Source organism: Equus asinus, chromosome 8 (assembly GCF_041296235.1).
Source record: "Equus asinus isolate D_3611 breed Donkey chromosome 8, EquAss-T2T_v2, whole genome shotgun sequence".
NCBI classification, from domain to species: Eukaryota; Metazoa; Chordata; class Mammalia; order Perissodactyla; family Equidae; genus Equus; species Equus asinus.
The window spans coordinates 93,457,992-93,477,150 of NC_091797.1; the positions used below are offsets into that span (position 1 = coordinate 93,457,992).

Below are 19,159 nucleotides of genomic sequence, written 5' to 3' on the forward strand. Positions count from 1 at the left end.
AAGCTAGTGACCGTGGCCAATAATGTGAGTAATGGCCAATACCATTATCATCATCATCTTTAATAGCACTTAACATTTATTGAGTTCCTACTGTACTAGGCCTTTTATATAAACCATCTATACTTTAATACATGTTATTTCATTTTCACAGTAGTCCCTTTTTACAGATGAGGAAACTGGGTCAGAGAAGTGAAATAACTTGCCCAAGATGACATAACTAGTAAGTGGCAGAGTCAGGATTCAAACCAAGGGGCAGCTCCACCCGGCCTCTCAGAAGCAAGGCTATGGCTCATGTGGGTGGTGAGAGGCCTTGACAAGAAGAATAGTCTGTTGACTAGAAAGAGGTGGCATGGGCTCAGCAGGCCAGGGAGCTCTTAGCTCTGGGTGCTGGAAGGCTCAGAAATAAGGAGGAGTTTGTCTGTGCAGACATGGCCTGAGAACACACCTGACCTGACTGAGAGGTGGAGCGTCACAACCAGGTGACTGGAGGAGAAAGGAGCCGTGGGTCTAACATGTACATCTCACACAATGCTAATGGAGTTTTGGGTTTTTTCCCCCCAGCATTTTATTTTGGAATTTTTCAGGGGCTGGCCCTGTGGCCGAGTGGTTAAGTTCGCGTGCTGTGCTTCGGAGGCCCAAGGTTTCAGCAGTTTGAATCGTGGGCGCAGACATGGCACTGCTCATCAGGCCATGCTGAGGCTGCATGCCACATGCCACAACTAGAAGGATCCACAACTAAAAGTACACAACTGTGTACCAGGGGGCTTTGGGAGAAAAAGGAAAAATAAAATCTGTACAAAAAAAAAAAAAGAAAAGAAATTTTCCAAATAAACAGAAAAGTCAAAAGCATAGTTCGACGAACACTCATGGATCCTGTACCTAGATTCATCATTTGTTAACTTTAAGCCACTTTCTCTTTATCTGTCTATATGTGTACACACACACATATACACAATGTATTTATTTATGTATTTTTGCTGAACTGTTTAAAAACAAGTGGTAGGTATTTTGATTTTCACCCTTAATTACTGTAATATGTTTCTTCTAAGAATTCTTCTATATAACCAAAGTATTGTTATCACATCTAAGAAAATTGACAGTAATTTCACAATATAATCTAATGTATAGTCCAAATTCAAATTTCCGTAATTGTTCTAAAAATGTCACTCATGGCTGTTTGCTTTTTCAATCCCCAATCAAATCTAAGATTTACGTGTTGCATTTGGTTGCTATGTCTTTAGGCTTTTTTAATCCCTATGCAACGCCCCCCCCCCCCCCCAAGAAATTAACTTTTTGGAAAAGTCAAGACCAGCTGTCTTATAGAATGAGCCACATTCTAGATTTGCCTGGTTGTTTCTTGAGGCTTAACATGGTTTTCGTAAGAATGCTACATCAGTAGTACTCTTGGCTAACAGGGCAGGTTTGGAAGAGTGGAGGTTATTGAGCGTCTTTGGTTCATCAAGCTATCTGTCTAGACCAGAGGTGCTTAACTGGGGCCGTGAATAGGCTTCAGTCATTGACACACACACAGCCTGTACCTAAATTACGTGCACATTTTCCTTGTATGTGCATTTTTCTGGGAGAGGCTTCTTGGCTTTTATCAGATTCTCAGAGGGTTTCAAGACCCAAAGAGGTTAAGAAACACTGGTCTGCCAGCTCAGGCAGGCAATACAGAGCTGGTTTCTGGGGTCTTGTTCACTCTGAACCAGCTTCCTTTGGGGAGATAGCAGTAAACTGTAACTTTCCCCCATTCTGGCCTTGGATCAAAGAGAGGTCTGTCCATTTTGTTGTTAGACCTGAAAGGCAGGCACAGCCTGTGTGGCCTTGTTCCAAGGATCCAGAAGAGTTTCTGTTCTTGTCTTGCCTTTCAGGTGTTCAGAATGCCAGGATTCCCTCACCAACTGGTACTACGAGAAGGATGGGAAGCTTTATTGCCACAAGGACTACTGGGGGAAGTTTGGGGAGTTCTGCCATGGGTGCTCTCTGCTGATGACAGGGCCCGTAATGGTGAGTGAGTCCCTCCACCTCTGTCCCTCTTGGTCATCAGAGTCCATTGAAGGCGCCTCTGGTTCTCCATGGACATTCATCTTCTGAGGCCATTCATCAAGGCCTCTCTGTTTATTTATTCAGTAATTTAACCGATGTTTGTTGAGCTCCTGAGCCAGGCAAGATCCTTCCCTCAAAGACTTAACAGTCCGGCGTTGGGAGTGGGTGGGTGGCCAGGCAGGGACGAGACGCAATACCATGGGATGCGGGCCTTAAAGGAGAGCAGTACAGGTTGAGGGGTGGATACACCTAAGTTGTGTTTAGGGAATCAGAAAAAGAGACCCCGGAATGGACTGGCGGAGAGAGGTACCGCCTCCCCTACCTGCTCTAAACAAAGGGCTTTGAACCTAGTCACAGACTTGCCAACCCTGTGTTGGCCTTCTAGTGGGGATGGTTACTTCTGAGGACTTGTTCTCATGGCTGAGACCAAAACAGTTTTTTGCAATCTCAAAAATGACAAGGAGCCACCAGTCTGACACTTACTCTGGAAGCTCAAGTGCAGAGGTAGATTATGACAGGGATCTGTAGATCCTTGATCAGAGATCACTGACCCACCCCTACCCTCACTCCAGCAACAGTGACAACTCACTTCCTCCGTCTGTCCACCCCTCTCCTCACCTGCTCACAGGTGGCCGGGGAGTTCAAGTACCACCCAGAGTGCTTTGCCTGCATGAGCTGCAAGGTGATCATCGAGGATGGGGACGCATATGCCCTGGTGCAGCACGCCACCCTCTACTGGTAAGATGGTGGCCCTGTATCTCTCCCCTACAAGAGTGGCCCATAGAGAGGGACAGGTGGCAGTGTGAGTTGGGTGGGAAGACTACTGGGGTATCAGAGAACTGGATTCCTATCAGCAATGCTCTTAACCAGCTCTGTAACCTGTAAGCAAAACGGTTAACATTTCCCTGCCCTCTGTTCTTACCTGCTGTGAGGAAAACGACGTTCTGCCCTGCAGTCCTCCCAGAGGAAGAGGATGGCTGGGAAGGTGCTCTTGAAAAAGGATCCCAGAATATTAAAGGCAAAGGCCCCTTAGAGCTCACTTAGTCCAACTGCCTCGACTGACCAATGAAGTCAGGCTGAGGCCCAGAGAGGAAGGGGGCTGGGTTCTCACTGTGAGTCAGGCAGAGTGGAGAGAACACAGGCCATTTCATCCGCAGTCCCAGCCTGCCCCAGAGAACCCAGGCTCCTCATTCTGAGCAGCCAGCTAGAATCATGGCAAGGGCAGTCATAATGGGACTGTGGATGCTATTGCTTGAAGCCACATGGTGCAGTGGCTGCTGGGGGCTTCCAGGTGGGGCTCCAGGATCTGAGCCCCCTTTATGCTCCTCTCCCCAGTGGGAAGTGCCACAATGAGGTGGTGCTGGCACCCATGTTTGAGAGGCTCTCCACGGAGTCTGTTCAGGACCAGCTGCCCTACTCCGTGACACACATCTCCATGCCAGCCACCACTGAGGGCAGGCGGGGCTTCTCCGTGTCCGTGGAGAGTGGCTGCTCCAACTACGCCACCACTGTGCAAGTAAAAGAGTGAGTATTTTGGGAACCCTGGAGCAGAGGTTCGTGAGTGAGCAGAGTCCATAGATGGGCCTCAAGTGGCTCAGAACTCCAGAGTCTTATGCAGAGCTCCCTTCATCCTCATCCCATATCTTTCTCCTTGAGGTCACTATACTGTAATCACACCCGGGCCTTGGCACTTACTGTTCTCTCTGCCTAGGCCGCTTCCCACCGGACACTTGATGCCAGAATTGTTCACCTTTCACATGTCAGGTTTCAGATCATGTTTGCTCTTTGAAATTATCTGCTTAATCATGTGTATTAGTTTATCATTTGTCCTCCCCACAAGTTCCTTCTGGAACTTAGTCTCGTTCAGTACTGCATGCCCGGGACCTGGAACAGTGCCTGGGATGTAGTAGGTGTTCATTGATGATTGTTTTGTTAGTTGAGTGAATGAATGGAGGAAGGAGGAGAAAGCCTCCATTCTAGGTCCAGGCCGGAGACCAGAAGGGGAAGGAATCTGTGTCCGTCTAATACCAGTAATGAGCCACCTGTGGCTGCTAACCCTGTAAATCGTGATTGTGCACTGAGTTTGTGCTGGGCACTAGGTGCTTGCAGTATAGGTGAGAAGTGCTAGGATTGGGGTAGTCAGGAGAAGCTGAGGTCTGCTCTAAAGCCTCATTAGATGAAAGAGGGAGGGAATTGTGTTCAGGGCAGAGGTGGGAGTCTCTGGTTGTGCCTGGTGTAGATTAGGTGGTTGGGAGTAGCCGGAGAGGGGGCTGTTAAATCATGGAGGGCCTGGATTATGAAGACTCAGCAGGTCTATCGAGGGATCTAAGCAACAGGGTGACGTGACCAGGTTAGCATTTTTGAAGGATGGCTGGTATGGAAGTTGGACGGGAGAGGAGCAAGCGAGCAAGCCTGTAGAGACCAGTTAAACTGTTGTAAGATCCAGATGAGAGATTTTGGTGACTGGTGATAGAAGGAAGGATTCTCCAAGATGGTGAGGGTTGGGGGCAGTGAGGGAACTCTCGATGGGGAGGATGACATCTAAGTTTCTGGCGTAGGCCACTGGGCGAGTGGAGTGCCCTTCACTGAGACGAGGCATCTGTGAAGGGTGTTGCCTTTCCCTGTGAGCAGCCTGGGCCTTGGAGGTCAGCGGGGGCCTGGGGCCTGGTGAGCCTTCCCTGCATGTGTGAAATGGTCAGGCCCATTTTTAGGATGCCTTTGCCTTGCTTCAATTCTTGTCTGGTCCAGGGTCAACCGGATGCACATCAGTCCCAACAACCGCAACGCCATCCACCCTGGGGACCGCATCCTGGAGATCAATGGGACCCCCGTCCGCACACTCCGAGTGGAGGAGGTAGCATGTGTGTCCAGTCAGTCTCGTAGGGGTGGGACATGAAATAGATTTCTGGGAGATCAGACTCTGGCCTTTACCTTTCCCCACCCCGACTCTATCTCTTTGTCTTGTCACTGAGTCTGTGACCACTCGTGACCTCCTGTGTCAGCCTGGCATGTTCCCAGGGCAGCAGGGATGGCCTGACAGATGGGGAAGCTGACAGGATGCCAGGCAGAGGGCACCGTGGGGCTACGGCAGCTGGAGGCCACCATTAGCCAAGTTGAGCATTGGCCACACTGCACTTGGATCATCTGGGCTGACAGTGGGTGGCCTGGGATGGGACAGCCTGTGGGAGCCAGCCTTACACTGCTCTTGGCCACAGGTAGAGGATGCAATTAGCCAGACCAGCCAGACGCTCCAGCTCTTGATTGAACACGACCCCGTCTCCCAGCGCCTGGACCACCTGCGGCTGGATGCCCGGCTCTCTCCCCACATGCAGAACACCAGACACTCCCATACCCTCAGCACCCTGGACACCAAGGAGAATTTGGAAGGGACGCTGAGGAGACGTTCTCTGAGGTGCTGCCTCCCACCCCAGTTCTGTGCTGACCCCTGCCAATCCCTTAGATGAGGCAGAGCTGGCTTTCGAAGGCCAGCAGAATTAGGAAGAGAACCAGCTGACTAGGGGCAGGCTATGAGGATTGTGCTGACCCAGCTCCCCCAACGGGGATCACAATTCATAGTCAGGGCCTGTTTGTGATCTGACCCAGCTGTCTGCCAGGTTTCTGTAGAAACCAGAGGGTCAAGCTCTGTCCACTGAACTTCTGAGCTGGACAGGAGGCGGCAATGCTGGACCCCAAAGGAGATCATGGTCTGTGAGAAAAACATGGGGCTCAGAGGCTGGAGTAGGGGCACAGATAGGATTAATAAGTATAAATAAGGATGTTGAAAACAATAAAGCAAGAGATGAAAGTAGGTTGTTTTACATTTGAGAGACCAGCAAGCAAAACCTCACAGTTGTCCAGGTCCATGGGGAGGGAGCACTCGCCCTGGGTGCAGGTGCCAAGTGGGGAGACTGAAGGAACAGGAGCCTGGAGCAGCAGCTCTCAAGGCAGACATCCCATACTGCTCCCTCCCTTACAAATCGTTCATCTCTCCAAGCCTCTGTTTCTGCATCTGTGAAGTGGAGTTGCAAGATAGAGGTGGCTGTCTCACCAATTATGTAAGGATTCAGTGTGGAAAGGGATGCAAAGTAGCACAGTGCTGGCATAGGGTCAGCACTCAGCAAATGTGAGGTGTCGTTAGTATCACTAGGAATCGGGTTCTTTATCCACCCGCCTGACCAAACAGACTGAATCACTCAAGGCCCTCCCCACAGCTTGCTCCCGTCACTCCTGACTGCCCTCTTGGCCTCAATCAGCACAAGTGAGCTGGTGGAGGCTGGGCGCCAGAGGGCAGAGAAGGCCTGAGAACACATGGCCTGGGAAAGGGAAGATGTGGGGGTGGCCAGAGAGCTGCTTAGATATCTGGAGGGCCGTCATGCAGGAGAGGGGACAGCTCATCTTGTGTGCTCTGGTGGGCACAGTTGGGGGGAGGCAGAGCAAAAGAGCAAAGGCTAGGAAGCCTGCAAGTGGTCCTTTCTGGGTAGGCCAAGTGAAGCAGGACCATGCCCTGGAGAGAAGTTTGCGGGGTTGCACTTCGCCTGCAGTGCTGTCAACCTTGTCCCTTCTTCAGGAAGTCAGAGGAACAGTCCTCACCCATTACTATTACTGGCTGCTTTTAAAAATGTATACACGCTGGCTTTGCTGCTATAAAAACCATACATGCTTTTTATTTTAAAATTTGTTAAGTGTAGACAGGTACAAAGATATGCAAAATCCCAAAATCCCATTTGACCGTTTTTTGGATGATGGTAGGCTATCACTCTAGCCCGGTTAGTGCCTTGAATCAAGCAGACATGGAAGGTGGTGGATTACCATCTACAGTGCTGTTATATATTGATCACCATAAGCTAGTAGAGTCTAGTCAATTGTTCCCGACGAGAAGTACTCAAGGTTCCCACTTTGAATGTGTTTTTACCATGCTTAAATAAGCTACTGATGTCTGCTTCCCCAACATGGCACATCTGTATGATGTGGGTCTCCCTCCCACTCCTCATAGCACCTGAACTACAGACATTGGAATGGACAGGGTGGCCCTGAAGTTCCTGCTTCCAGGATTTCCTGGTGGCTCTCCGAGAACTACCCTATCCTTACCTCCATCTTTCCTTGTTCTCAGGCGCAGTAACAGCATATCCAAGTCCCCTGGCCCCAGCTCCCCAAAGGAGCCCCTGCTGCTTAGCCGTGACATTAGCCGCTCAGAATCCCTCCGCTGTTCCAGCAGCTACTCACAGCAGATCTTCCGGCCATGTGACCTGATCCACGGGGAGGTCCTGGGGAAGGGCTTCTTTGGGCAGGCCATCAAGGTGAGCACAGGCAGTAGCTGCTCTGCCCCCGTGTCCCAAGCTTTCTCTCGCCTTCTTTCAGGGAGTTCTCATCACATAACGTCACCCCACATCCTGCAGAACACCAGGCCTCCTACTTGGCTGCAGGTGATGGTGTGAGGGCTGACCCCCACCCTCCCAGGCCACCTAAGGGCAGCATTGCTGTTGCAGTGAGCTTGGTGGACCTGGAGACCTGGGCTGTGACGAGCTGTGCCCATGGCCCTCCTGCCTCCAGTCATTGGGTGTTTTTAGGTGCCCAGAGGCCTCAGTGCTGGGCATGCTGCAGGGAGCATAAGGGAGAGTGGCTTCTGCCTCCCTGATGAACAGTCTCAGGGACTAACCTTCTCTCTTTCTCTCCTCCTCCTCCTCTGCTGAGAGCTGGGAGGGGGGGTCAGGTAAGCCATGTGTCTCAGCTTTCGGGGCAGTGGGGCTCAAGAGCTCACACCCCACCCACCTAGCTCCCTGGTGCATGTCTGTGGCACTGACCCTCCTGCCCCCAGACTTCTGTTCACCCAAGGGACTCACCCCTGTGTCAGATGACCAGAGCTCCTGCTTGGCTTGGCAGCATCCCCTCCTGCCTCCTTCTGCACTTCCCTTTTTTGGATTCTCGCCTCTCCTCTGTGCATGCCCAGCTCTCCAGGGAAGAGGGTATGCTCCCCTCTGAGTTTCCTGTTGCCCCGTGCTGTGTCTTCTACACATGAACTCTGTCAGTCTGATCCAGCTCAGTGTGTCCTCCAAGGGATGGGGATGGCCAGTTGCATAGATTTTCACAAATGGTTCCTCAGAACTGCCTCTGGTCTCTGCACTGGTAACAATTTCCCTCCTTATAGGTGACGCACAAAGCCACGGGCAAAGTGATGGTCATGAAGGAGTTAATTCGGTGTGACGAGGAGACACAGAAGACTTTCCTGACTGAGGTACGAAGGTGGCGTAGGGGTTAGGAATTTGGTGTCACCATTGAAAGGTGAAAGACCTTACTAAACAGTGTTTTCAAGAGGAAACTTAGTTTGCAATCACTTTCTTAAAGGCTGAGCAGCAGAGAGCACTAGAGGAAGGTCTCTGCGCCTCTAAATTATAGCATAATTATTTTTTCAATGAACACCTGTTAAGACAGCACGAGCTGGGCATGAGGGATGCAGTAACAAGTGAGAGGTGGTTCACAGGAGCTCACAGATAATGGGGATGATGGACCTGGAAACAGACCAATTTAGTAGAGCAGATGCTATAATGACCCCCTGAACACCCTGCTAAGGGAACCTGGAGTGGGGCCTCCCAGAAAAGTGACACCCACTGAGCACTTACACCGCCTCTCCCAAGTTGCTCCATTACTTCAGTTGGGCGCACCTGTGGTCTAAGTGCTGCCTTCCAGGCCTTTGTTTCACTCTTGGACCCTCCCACTCCAGTTCCTCCCAGTGCAATTCCTAGAAAGGCAAGATCCCAAGGGTGAGCCTGTGAGGCCATCTCCATCCATGTGGAGGTGTTCCTCCCCATCATGTAAGATGAGAGGTAGGAGATGCAGGTAACACTTACCAGACTGACACCCTAGAGGGAAGGGGTGAGGAAGACATAGTGGGAAGTAATCACTTACCCTCCGTGTCTTCCCCCACCCCCAGGTGAAGGTGATGCGCAGCCTGGACCACCCCAATGTGCTCAAGTTCATTGGCGTGCTGTACAAGGACAAGAAGCTGAACTTGCTGACAGAGTACATTGAGGGGGGCACGCTGAAGGACTTTCTGCGCAGTGTGGTGAGCACAACACCCCGATGGTCCCCAGGAGCCCTGGTGGGTTGTCAGTGGGATACCTATGTCACCACTACCATGGAACTACAAGGGCCAGAGAGGCTCCCCGCTTTGCCTACAAAGGGCCATGCTGGGCGGGGCTTGGCACGGGCAGGGAGGGTTCACTGGCAGACCATGTTGACCCGTGGGGCCTGGACCACAACGGGGATAGGCCCAACAGCCTCTGATGAGCATTTTTCCTTCCTGCAGGACCCGTTCCCCTGGCAGCAGAAGGTCAGCTTTGCCAAAGGCATCGCCTCTGGAATGGTGAGTCCTGCCAACAACCCTGCCAACGGGGGGTCAGGAGAGGTGCAAAGATTGTGGGCAGGCGCTGGAAGGCAGAAACCCCAGCCTGGACAGCTTGTTTTTGCTGGGTCATTCAGCAGGCACTTATTGAGCTGCTCTCCGTGCCAGTGAAATTGCCCCCAGCCGGCTGTTCTCAGCTCACAACGCTATCTCAACGAATTCCAAATCTTCAAGGGAAAACAAGATATGGGCAAGGCAAACTGGAGGAGCAAACTAGCACAAGGTGGCCTGCCCTTGCTGACGCAGAGGTGTCCGGCAAGCAGAATACCTCACCACCTAGGAAATCAGAGAAGAGGGAAGTGTGTTCTAGCTGAGCCCTGGAGGATGGTCAGAATTGGATAAAAGTTCCTCTTGGCAGAGAGGCCCCAAGGTTAGGGTGATGAAAGCAGCAAAGACTTGGGGGGAGAGAGGAGGAAATAGTTTATTTTGCCTGGGAAATAATGGTGCCAAACATAGCAATAATAACAGTGATAATTGCTGAGTGTTCTATATGCCAGGCACTGGGCCGAGCAACTTAACATGCATGTGCATATTTATTCCTTACTACCACCCTGGTTTCCAGATGAGAAGCTGAGACTAGAAAGGGACAGAGCTAGGCGCTTGGGCTAGTCAATTGACTTCCAACCCTGAGCTTTTAGTCACTGCTCTTTATGTGGGGTCCATGAAGACAGTATTAGTCTAGGGGTACCTTAAGGTCCCTGTGTTTCAAGCTAAGGAGTCTGGACTTTATTTAGGAAGCCAAAAAGATAGGTGTAAAATATTTTTAAGCAGGAAAATTTTGTGACTAGGCTGTGCTTTTTTCAAGATGAGTCTGGTGTCGTCAGGAGGTTAGGGTAAAGTTGGGAGAACTCAGGGCAGGGAGACGTGAGTAGGGGGCTAATGAAATATTTCAGGTTTCTGAATTAAGGTATGGCTGTGGAGACAGGAGACTGGGAGGCAAGATGGAGTTAGAATGGGGAGACTGGTGGGCAGTGAGAGAACAGAGGTAAGGGGAGGAGGAGTTGGGGGGGCTTGAGGTGCCTAGATCAATGGGGGTGTCATTTACCAGATGTTAGGGGGTGGCAGTGGTGGTCTAGAAACAGATTTGGGAAGAGCTAGGATAGGTGCCTGCTGAGGTTGATGTGTGGTTAGTGGGGGTCCGCATGTGAAGAGAAGATGGTTTTGAGAAGGGCTGACATTGAGGAGGCTGGAAGGAAAACGCAGGCACGCAGCAGTCTCGGGCAGGTAGCTTGGGAGAGGTGTGAGCCACCTTTGAGGAGGGGATAGGCAGCAGGTCACAAGCTACAGGTGATTCAGGTAGAGCTCCTTGGGTCTCTGAGCAGCTCCAGGAGCCTAGGGGATGGAAGCAGTGTTGCAGGGTGCTGGGGAGGGGGAGTGGCTCCCTCCACATTTGCTGGGGAAAGGAAGGGAAGGAAAAGCAAGTGGCTCCAGAGAGTGACAAGAGCCAGAGGCGGAGGCCTGGAGGGGGAAATAGCAAACAGAGACTTGTTCAGAAACATTTGGGTAGAAGAGGGAGAGATTAAAGTGTAGACAGAGAGCAAGGAGGGTGCCGAGTCTCAGGGGAGGGGAATATCAGGAATATAGAGCCAACCAGACAGGGAGAAGATCACTTCTTCCCCCATCACAGGCAGGAAGGACCCAGGGTGGCTGAATCTAGAGATTGGGGTGAAGGTGGGTGTGAGGGGGCCGGCAACAGTGCATCTGAGGGCACTCACTTCAGATGGCCTGGATCTAAGTAAAACAGGTAGAAAGTCTGGGGGCACACAAGGGCCAGGGCCCAGTAGAGTTAGGAACTTTAGCAGAGAGCAGTGAGGGCTTAGAGCAGCCACTGGGTTAGGGCGAGTGAACAAAGGATGGGCAGGAGATGGCAGCAGGGAGAGAGAGGAAGCCCAGGTGGCCTTTGGTTTTCTTTCGGTGTTGGGACAAGGGAGTAACAGCAGGAGGGTCTGGGCTCTGGAGTCCAGGTTGGGTTCTGAAGCTGGGTGGGGATGGCCTGGGAGAAGAACGGGTTCCGTGGCCCCCAATTCCGGCATCAGCGTCTGGTTGATTTACTGGCCATCAGCCTCAGCGTGTACTTCTGTTCCAGGCCTATTTGCATTCCATGTGTATCATCCACCGGGATCTGAACTCACACAACTGCCTCATCAAACTGGTATGTCCCACGGCTATGGGTCTCCCCCTAGGGCCAGCCCTCCTGGCTTCCTTGTCACAAAGGAGACTGACTGCCTCCTCTTGCTTTAGACCAGAGGTGTCTCCTAGGGCTCCTGTCCTGCCCTTCCTGCTGCCTTCGATGCCCTCCTCTCTCTTCCGGGGGTTCCCAGACACCTGCAGACACAGTTCGAAATCGTTTGGTTGAAAGGGACTTCAGAAGTTCCTTAACTGTATGTAGAGCCCTGTCACTTTTCCTGGTTTTGCCCCATGGTGGTCCTGCAAAGCAGCTCACTGCAGACCCCATGTTATAACTGTGGCACCAAAGCCTCAGCCTAAGGCCACAGAGCTAGTAAATTACAGTGACCGGTTTGGGGCCAGCACTCTCCCACTGGCCCATCAGCTCTGGTTGTTAGAGTTATTCCTCCTGTTGACTTGCCATCTGGCTTCCTGGGTGTCCACTAACTGGCCCTGGCTCTGCCCTCTGGACCAACACCAAATAATCTTAATCCCTTTTCCACATGACTGCTCTGTAGCTATTTGAAGAGCTTATCTCCCAAGTTCCCTCCCTGACTGCCTCCACCTTGTCCTTTTCTGTCTTATCCTGGTTCTAGCCATGGCCTTAAATCTTTTTGGGAAAAAAGCAGGATGGGGAAAAAAACAAAACAAAAGAAAGCCCCTGTCCTGCCTCTGAGTTCCACTCTCTAGGTCCCGGAGCCTTACCCCTCCAGGCTCTTCTACAAATACCCCCACATCTGGGGAATCGGCTGTGTGCACAAAAGAGACTGTTAGAACCTTGGCCGCCAGAGAGCTCCAGCTCTGCCTCTCCTTGGCTACAGACCTTTCCTACCCTTCTCAATGGCTTCTCTTGGGAATGTCCCCACCAAGCCCTGACCTGGCCCTTGTCCTACCAGGACAAGACCGTGGTGGTGGCAGACTTTGGGCTGTCACGGCTCATAGTCGAGGAGAGGAAAAGGCCCCCAGTGGAGAAGGCCACCACCAAGAAACGTACCTTGCGCAAGAACGACCGTAAGAAGCGCTACACGGTGGTGGGAAACCCCTACTGGATGGCCCCTGAGATGCTGAACGGTGAGTTCTGATGCCCTGAGGGGACGTGCCGTGCCCCCAGAGGGGAGTGGGGGGCCCACATCTCGCAGCAGAGCCCTGGGAGCTCCAAGGGAGGCCTGTGAAGTTTAAGGCCAGGTACCCAGAGCTGAGAGCTGGATCTTTTTTGTCCTTTGCCAGACCAGGACTCATAAGCTCCTTCCTCCCTGAGCTGCGTGCTGGTCAGTGTCCCATCCTAGGCCTAGGGCGAGATCTGACTGTGGCTTTTGTGTCCCAAGGGTAGCTGAGAGCTCAGGCTATTTATTGCCCAAACTTGCAGCCTTTTCTTCTCTCTCCATGCTGAGAACTGATGTGTGGTGCCCCCTTGTGGATAATGCTAAAACCAGCCAGAGATGCTGGCTGGGCTTCTTGAAATGCACAGGGTTGTGAGGCCTCAGAAATGGAGGGGTTTTTGGAGTCTGAGGCCCAGAGAAGTTCAGTGGTTTGCCCAGGAGCATACAGCTAGCTAATGGCGGAGTCCAGTTCTCTTCCATTTCATCCTGGGCAGTGTTGTTTGATAAGATCTCTCCAAGGCAGCCCACCCCAAGGGCTGAGGAGAGGTAATTTTCAGATGGCGCCTTTTCTGGGCAGCCTTTGGGGCATCCTCACAGAACATATTATATTCTAGCCCTGGTTCTTGGGTGTGGCCTGGCTTGACCCTAGACTTAGTACAGAGCAGTTAAGGGACCAAACCTAACAGCCTGCTGTCCTGTGTTCCCCAAGGAAAGAGCTACGATGAGACAGTGGATGTCTTCTCTTTTGGGATCGTTCTCTGCGAGGTGAGCTCCGGCGTGGAGGCCAGGCCTGAGGAAGCAGGCCTAACAGCTGTGTTCTGCCTCAGGACTGGGGCTTCTCCTCCTAAAGATGAGTAGCTTGCCATAGGATCAACACAAGGGTAGCGTTGTACAGTTTATCATACATCTCTTGACACGTGCGAGTCTCGTTGGTCCCCTGGGAAGGATTGGGCAGGTTTTTTCAGGTGAGGAAACTGAGGCTCAGAAAGGGCCAGTGGCCTGCTCTTAGTGACATGGCCAATAAGGCACAGGTGAGACTTGGAACTCCACCAGGAAAGGCACGAGGTTGTTCCTGTGGCTGTCTGTCTAGCGCTGGGCCAGATGCAGCCTTTCCCTCTGTTCCCCTTCCACAGGCCCTAGTGGTGCCCCCACCTCCGCCTGACAAGTGGAAGCAGGCACTCCAGGAGGCCTGTCTAGCACAGTGCTAGGCGCTGTGGGGTACAGGATGAGTAGTCTCGGAGAGATTCCTGCCCTTAGGAGCTTCGCTCAGTCTTCTCTCGAAGCACTCACCCAACCACATGCATTCCAAGGCTGCTGTAATTCCTACAAAGTGATGAGTGTAGAGGAGACAAGGGACAGTTGGAATAACGGAGGAAGTGTTTTTAAAATTTTTCTTTAATAGAGATCAACTGAGCATCTACTGTGTACAAAGCACTAGGCTGTCGCCAAAGGGCTTCAGACATGAATCAGACCCAGCACTTCACAGAGCCTGAACTCTGGCAGGGGACACAGACGCAAGGGAACACAGCAGGGCAGGGTGGGAAGTGTGGAAGCTGCCCCTCCAGATGCCAATTTGAGACATTGTGCTTCCGCTGCAGCGAGGCCTCCTCTAAACCCTCCTCGGTAACCAGACTCTCTCAGTCGAGAGACAAGTCTGGATCAGCAAGATTTGGAGAGATGGGGGTGGGGGCAGCTCTCTAACCTCAGTCTTTACCTCCCTCTTCTTCTCATCCTTCCTGTCCACACACCAACATCCCTCTTTCCTACCATATGGCTGCACCCTCCATAATCCATTCCTGACCAGCCAACTTGTCATTTGCAGATCATTGGGCAGGTGTATGCAGATCCTGATTGCCTGCCCCGAACACTGGACTTTGGCCTCAACGTGAAGCTTTTCTGGGAGAAGTTTGTCCCCACAGACTGCCCCCCAGCCTTCTTCCCCCTGGCTGCCATCTGCTGCAAACTGGAGCCTGAGAGCAGGTTGGTACCCCACCCCTTTCCCCCAGCTCACACAGCTCTGGGATACTGGCCCCAACCTTCAGCCTTTCTGAGCTCTTCCCAGGCACGGGGCTGGCAAAAGCGTTGAGCTCAAAGAGGGGCTGTCAACCACTGAAGCCACCTGACGACTCTGACATGCCAGGTAGGGGAGGGAGATGAGGGCGTAGTAGCAAGTGACGTGGATATCACAGGCTGGATATAAACACAGCCATTAAAAAAATTTAACAGAAGAAAATTCACCCAAACTATACCATTCTAACAGAATAAATGTCTTCATGTTTCCATATTCCCCGTCCATGTCCAAACACACATTTTTTATATCATTAAATAATCTCAAATAGAGAAAAGTTTTATATTTTGCCCTGCATTTTCCTTGTTGCTGCCCAATTTTCCTGTTTATCATTTTTGTTGACTACCTGAAATTTCAATTAAGAAGCTGTCTAAACATATAATATACATAATGTAGATGTTCAGGTTTTTCCAGTTTCTCTTTGCAGTTGATATTACTACAGTGGGCATCTTTATGCATTTAGTTAATTTTCTCCTTTAAAGAAATCTTTTAAAAATTACTTTTATTCTTCTCAGGTTATCACTTTCATTATTACCAAAGTTATCCTGGGTCTTTTCAAGTTTGTGCATCAGAAAACTAGAATCTTGTGCTTTTTCTCCTGCTATCAAAAATCATGTTTCTTTTAAAAAAACAAATTTAAGCGTTACCAAAATATATAGCACAGGATGTATATGTCTTCCATAATTTCCTAACCAATGCACCCTTCAGCACTCTCCTCACTCCTCAACTCCACCCCACCAAGATAAGCAGTTGGCACATAGCCTTTATTTTAAAATGATTTCTGATGGTCCACTTCACAGCTGGGACTTGCTAGTGCGAGGCTCTAGATCTTGTTCCTTCATGGACCAAAGGACCACACTTCAGTAACGCCAGATGAAGAGCACGAGGAGAAAACAAGAAGCTACACAATATTTGTTAGCTAATATCCCTTCTCAGTCACTCTCAATGTTTGTCTTTAATTCATTCAAAAAATACTTAGTGAGTGCTTACCATATGCTCGATACTGTTCTTAGCACCTGGGGTACAGCCGTGAACAACACAAAGGTGCCCGCCCTACTGGAACTCACATTTTAACGAAGAGAGATGATAAACAGTACGTATAGTAAACTAAGTATTAGAAAGTGACAAGTGCTATGGAAAAATGAGTCAAGCTGAGTAAAGAGGATTGTGTAGGGTGCAAGCTGCAATTTTAAATATGGTGGTCAGAGTAGGTCTCACCGAGAAGGTGACAAGATACTTAAACAAAAATGTGGAGGAGGCAGAGGAGTAAGCCTGAGATGCCTTAGGATTCCAGGCATCAGCAGCTGAGCTATTTCCACAGCACGAGGAATCCAGTGTTTGCTTTCTCTGGGGAGAGCTGCTGAGTCTATGAAATGCCCCTTCCTGGGCAGATGCATTGATGTGGAAACAGTCTCGGGACTGGAAAGGATCTTTAAGGCACTTAGTCCAATCCCACCTTTGATGATTGCATTTTCTCCAAGACATGTGAGGGGCTTTTTTTCTCCTGGACTTTCTTTTTTGAAGCTACTCCCTGGAGTTAGGCCAGCCTTCTCACAGTGTTATCTCTAATCTTTGCAGCAGCAGTAACATTATATTATCCCCATTTCCCATGGAGGCACAACAAGGTTAAGGGGCTTGCCCGAGCCCATACAATTAGGATGTGGTTGAGCCACAGGCCTACCTGCCTTTCACACCACCCCATAGCCGTGCCCATATCTCACCTGCCACTGACTCACCCCTTGTCTTTCCAGACCGGCGTTCTCAAAACTGGAGGACTCCTTTGAGGCCCTCTCCCTGTACCTTGGAGAGCTGGGCATCCCACTGCCTGCAGAGCTGGAGGAGCTGGACCACACTGTGAGCATGCAGTATGGCCTGACCCGGGACTCACCCCCCTAACCCCTGCCCAGCCCCCTGCAGGGGGGCGTTCTACAGCCAGCATTGCCCCCTCTGCGCCCCATTCCTGCTGTGGGCAGGGCCGTCCGGGCTTCCTGTGGATTGGCAGCTTGTTTAGAAGCAGAACAAGCCATCCCTACTACCTCCCCAGGAGGCGAGCGGGTGCAGCACCAGGGAAACACATCTCCACAGGTTTGGGGCCTGGCTACTGTCTGTAAATCCAACACTCGCCTGAAAGCTGTGAAGAAGAAAAAGCCTGGCCCTGGGCCAGGAGGAGTCTTACTTGTGACCACTCGGGAACTCCCTGGCAGTGGGATTCCGGGACGCTCTTGCTTACACTAATCAGCGTGATCTGGACCTGCTGGGCAGGATGCCAGGGTGAACCTGCCTGGGGCTCTGAAGTTTCTGGTCCAGCTGGGTACAGGAGGACTTCAAGTGAGACTGTGGACAAGAGAAAGCCTGGTGGCCAGGCGGCACTCCAAGGATGTGAAACGACAGTGGTGCTACGCCCCTTCCACTTCGTGTCCTGCCTTCCCTTGGGGCAGGGATTGAGGGAGTAGGTTTTGAAGAGTCTCTTAGTCAGTTTGTGGTGGAACTGACCAGGAGTCAGGGGAAGGGCTGGTTTCTGTTCACCTCCCAGGTGCAGGGGCCATATCAGTGTGAGGGGAAGCCTCCACCTCGTGTTCTGCTGGAGACTGACTGAGAACTTCTGGGCCTTCCTTTCTGCCTGCAACAAGCAGTCACCCACAAGTGCAGGAATGGCTGGGGGCGAGAAAGAAAGAGGGCCCCGACCTCTAGAGAGGCTGTATCCTGGCTGCTGTCACTCATACCTGGTGGGCACCTCAGTCAGAAGCCCAAGACATTTTGCCTAGGGCTAGATGGGTTCTGGAGGACTGTGTGGCTTGTCACAGGCCCAGTGTATGAGGCAGGGGAGTGGCAATCTCAGCAATCTCTTAGCCTTGTCCTTGTGGCAGCCACTGCTCACCCTTCACCATGCTAGTCCAGGCAGCACCTTGGGCAGAAAGAGGTGGTGGCAGAGTCCTAAAGCTGAGATGCCGGGGAAGACAGCTCCCTGCGCTGGGCTCTCTGGCTTCTACCTCCCTTGTTGGCTGGTCCAGCTCACTAGCTCCTGGCTGCCGCCTCCTGAGCCACAGCCATGGGCACTGAAGAGCCCTGGGGGCACCCTCCACCTTGGCTTCCAGAGCTCTAGGGACTGTTGAACACAACTAGATTTGCCTCTCCCTAAGTGTCTGTGAGCTTGCACCATATTTAACAAGTTGGGAATGGGTTTGGGATATTACTATAATGTGTGGTGGTTGTTTGGAGGGGGTGAGGTGGGGCGGGGCGGGGGGGAGTGATCCAGGAGAGTGGTTGCTGTTAATACTATCTTGTTGTTATATCTCTTGGGTGATATGTGAAATACTGTACATAGACCTGATAAGTTGTGGGATTAGATGTCATCTCTGACCAGAGTTTACTTGCTGTATAGACCATACTTAGGTGTGGAGTGTGCAAGCTTGTATAGGGTTGAGCCCTGGGCTCCCAGCAGCAGCAAGGTCCGTATTGTGTGGCTGGTTGTGCCTCGGCTGTCCCCAGTAAACGTGGGAGTGGTGGGCCCACGCTGGGCCATTGAGCAGACCAAATAAATTAAGCAGTTAACTTAACTGATGATACTGAGAGTGAAAAAGTGACTTGGGGCCTGGCTCATGGAGATCCGTGTGGAGGTTCTGCTGGCCTGTCTGCCAGGAAGTGCAAGGCCTCCCCTGCTCCCTTCTAGAGGAACACTGCTGGGCACTTTCAGGCCCAGGTCACACGACTCCCCACAGCAGGGAATTCTTATGCTCCCGAACCCTAATCCCTTCTCTTTATGTGGACACCAACCTGCTCCAGAGAACATGTACATCCCCCCTGAGGCAGCCCAGTCCTTGGAGAGGGCTGACTGACTCCCACCTGCTGGCCAAGTCATTCCTTCAGGGCCCTACAGTCCCACCCTCTAATATACATACACTCCTATAGCCTGGATATCCTGGAGTCCTCTCCTCAGGGCCGAGTCCACCTTCATAATGGGAAGCAATGAATACAAATCACCACACCCCTTTTGTTTCCCCACAAGTGCTTGAGAGGAGACGACCTGTTTCTTCTTGCTTCTGTATATAGAGGATTTTATGGATGGATGACCATGGGGCAGGATGATGCTATCTGGCTAGTGGGATTCTGGGCACAATATAAATCCATATACCCAAAAGTGGTTTCTCCCAAAGCTTGAGGAGTCCAACTTAAGGGCAGAATCTGGTTACTGGGAAACTGACGCTCCAGGGTGCTCCTTGCTTGTAGAACTATAAAGCAATGTCTGGACATGGGCAGAGCTCACTCTGGGGATTCCTAGAGGCTGAAAACCTGTTGCTGAAACCCACTGGTAAAAGTCCAACAAACACTCCTATTGGTAGCTTCTTGAGCCCTAGGAGTCAGCCCCACAGGGACCTTCCT

The 19,159-nt window shown here is 51.4% G+C and overlaps 1 protein-coding gene across 3 annotated transcripts in view; it reads left to right on the plus strand.

Moving 5' to 3' along the window:
• LIMK2 (LIM domain kinase 2) overlaps nt 1–18,343 on the plus strand; it is a 54,936-nt gene extending 36,593 nt beyond the window's left edge. For all 3 annotated transcript variants that reach the window (XM_014834471.3, XM_044775554.2, XM_014834481.3), the window contains 14 exons: nt 1,872–2,007; nt 2,675–2,784; nt 3,382–3,570; nt 4,795–4,900; nt 5,262–5,458; nt 7,157–7,343; nt 8,192–8,278; nt 8,975–9,106; nt 9,350–9,406; nt 11,532–11,597; nt 12,508–12,682; nt 13,421–13,476; nt 14,534–14,691; nt 16,531–18,343. In XM_014834471.3, coding sequence (XP_014689957.1) covers nt 1,872–2,007; nt 2,675–2,784; nt 3,382–3,570; nt 4,795–4,900; nt 5,262–5,458; nt 7,157–7,343; nt 8,192–8,278; nt 8,975–9,106; nt 9,350–9,406; nt 11,532–11,597; nt 12,508–12,682; nt 13,421–13,476; nt 14,534–14,691; nt 16,531–16,675 — 1,801 coding nt within the window. In that variant the 3' untranslated portion in view covers nt 16,676–18,343. The remainder of the gene's footprint in view (nt 1–1,871; nt 2,008–2,674; nt 2,785–3,381; nt 3,571–4,794; nt 4,901–5,261; nt 5,459–7,156; nt 7,344–8,191; nt 8,279–8,974; nt 9,107–9,349; nt 9,407–11,531; nt 11,598–12,507; nt 12,683–13,420; nt 13,477–14,533; nt 14,692–16,530) is intronic.
• The last annotated feature ends 816 nt before the right edge of the window (nt 18,344–19,159 follow it).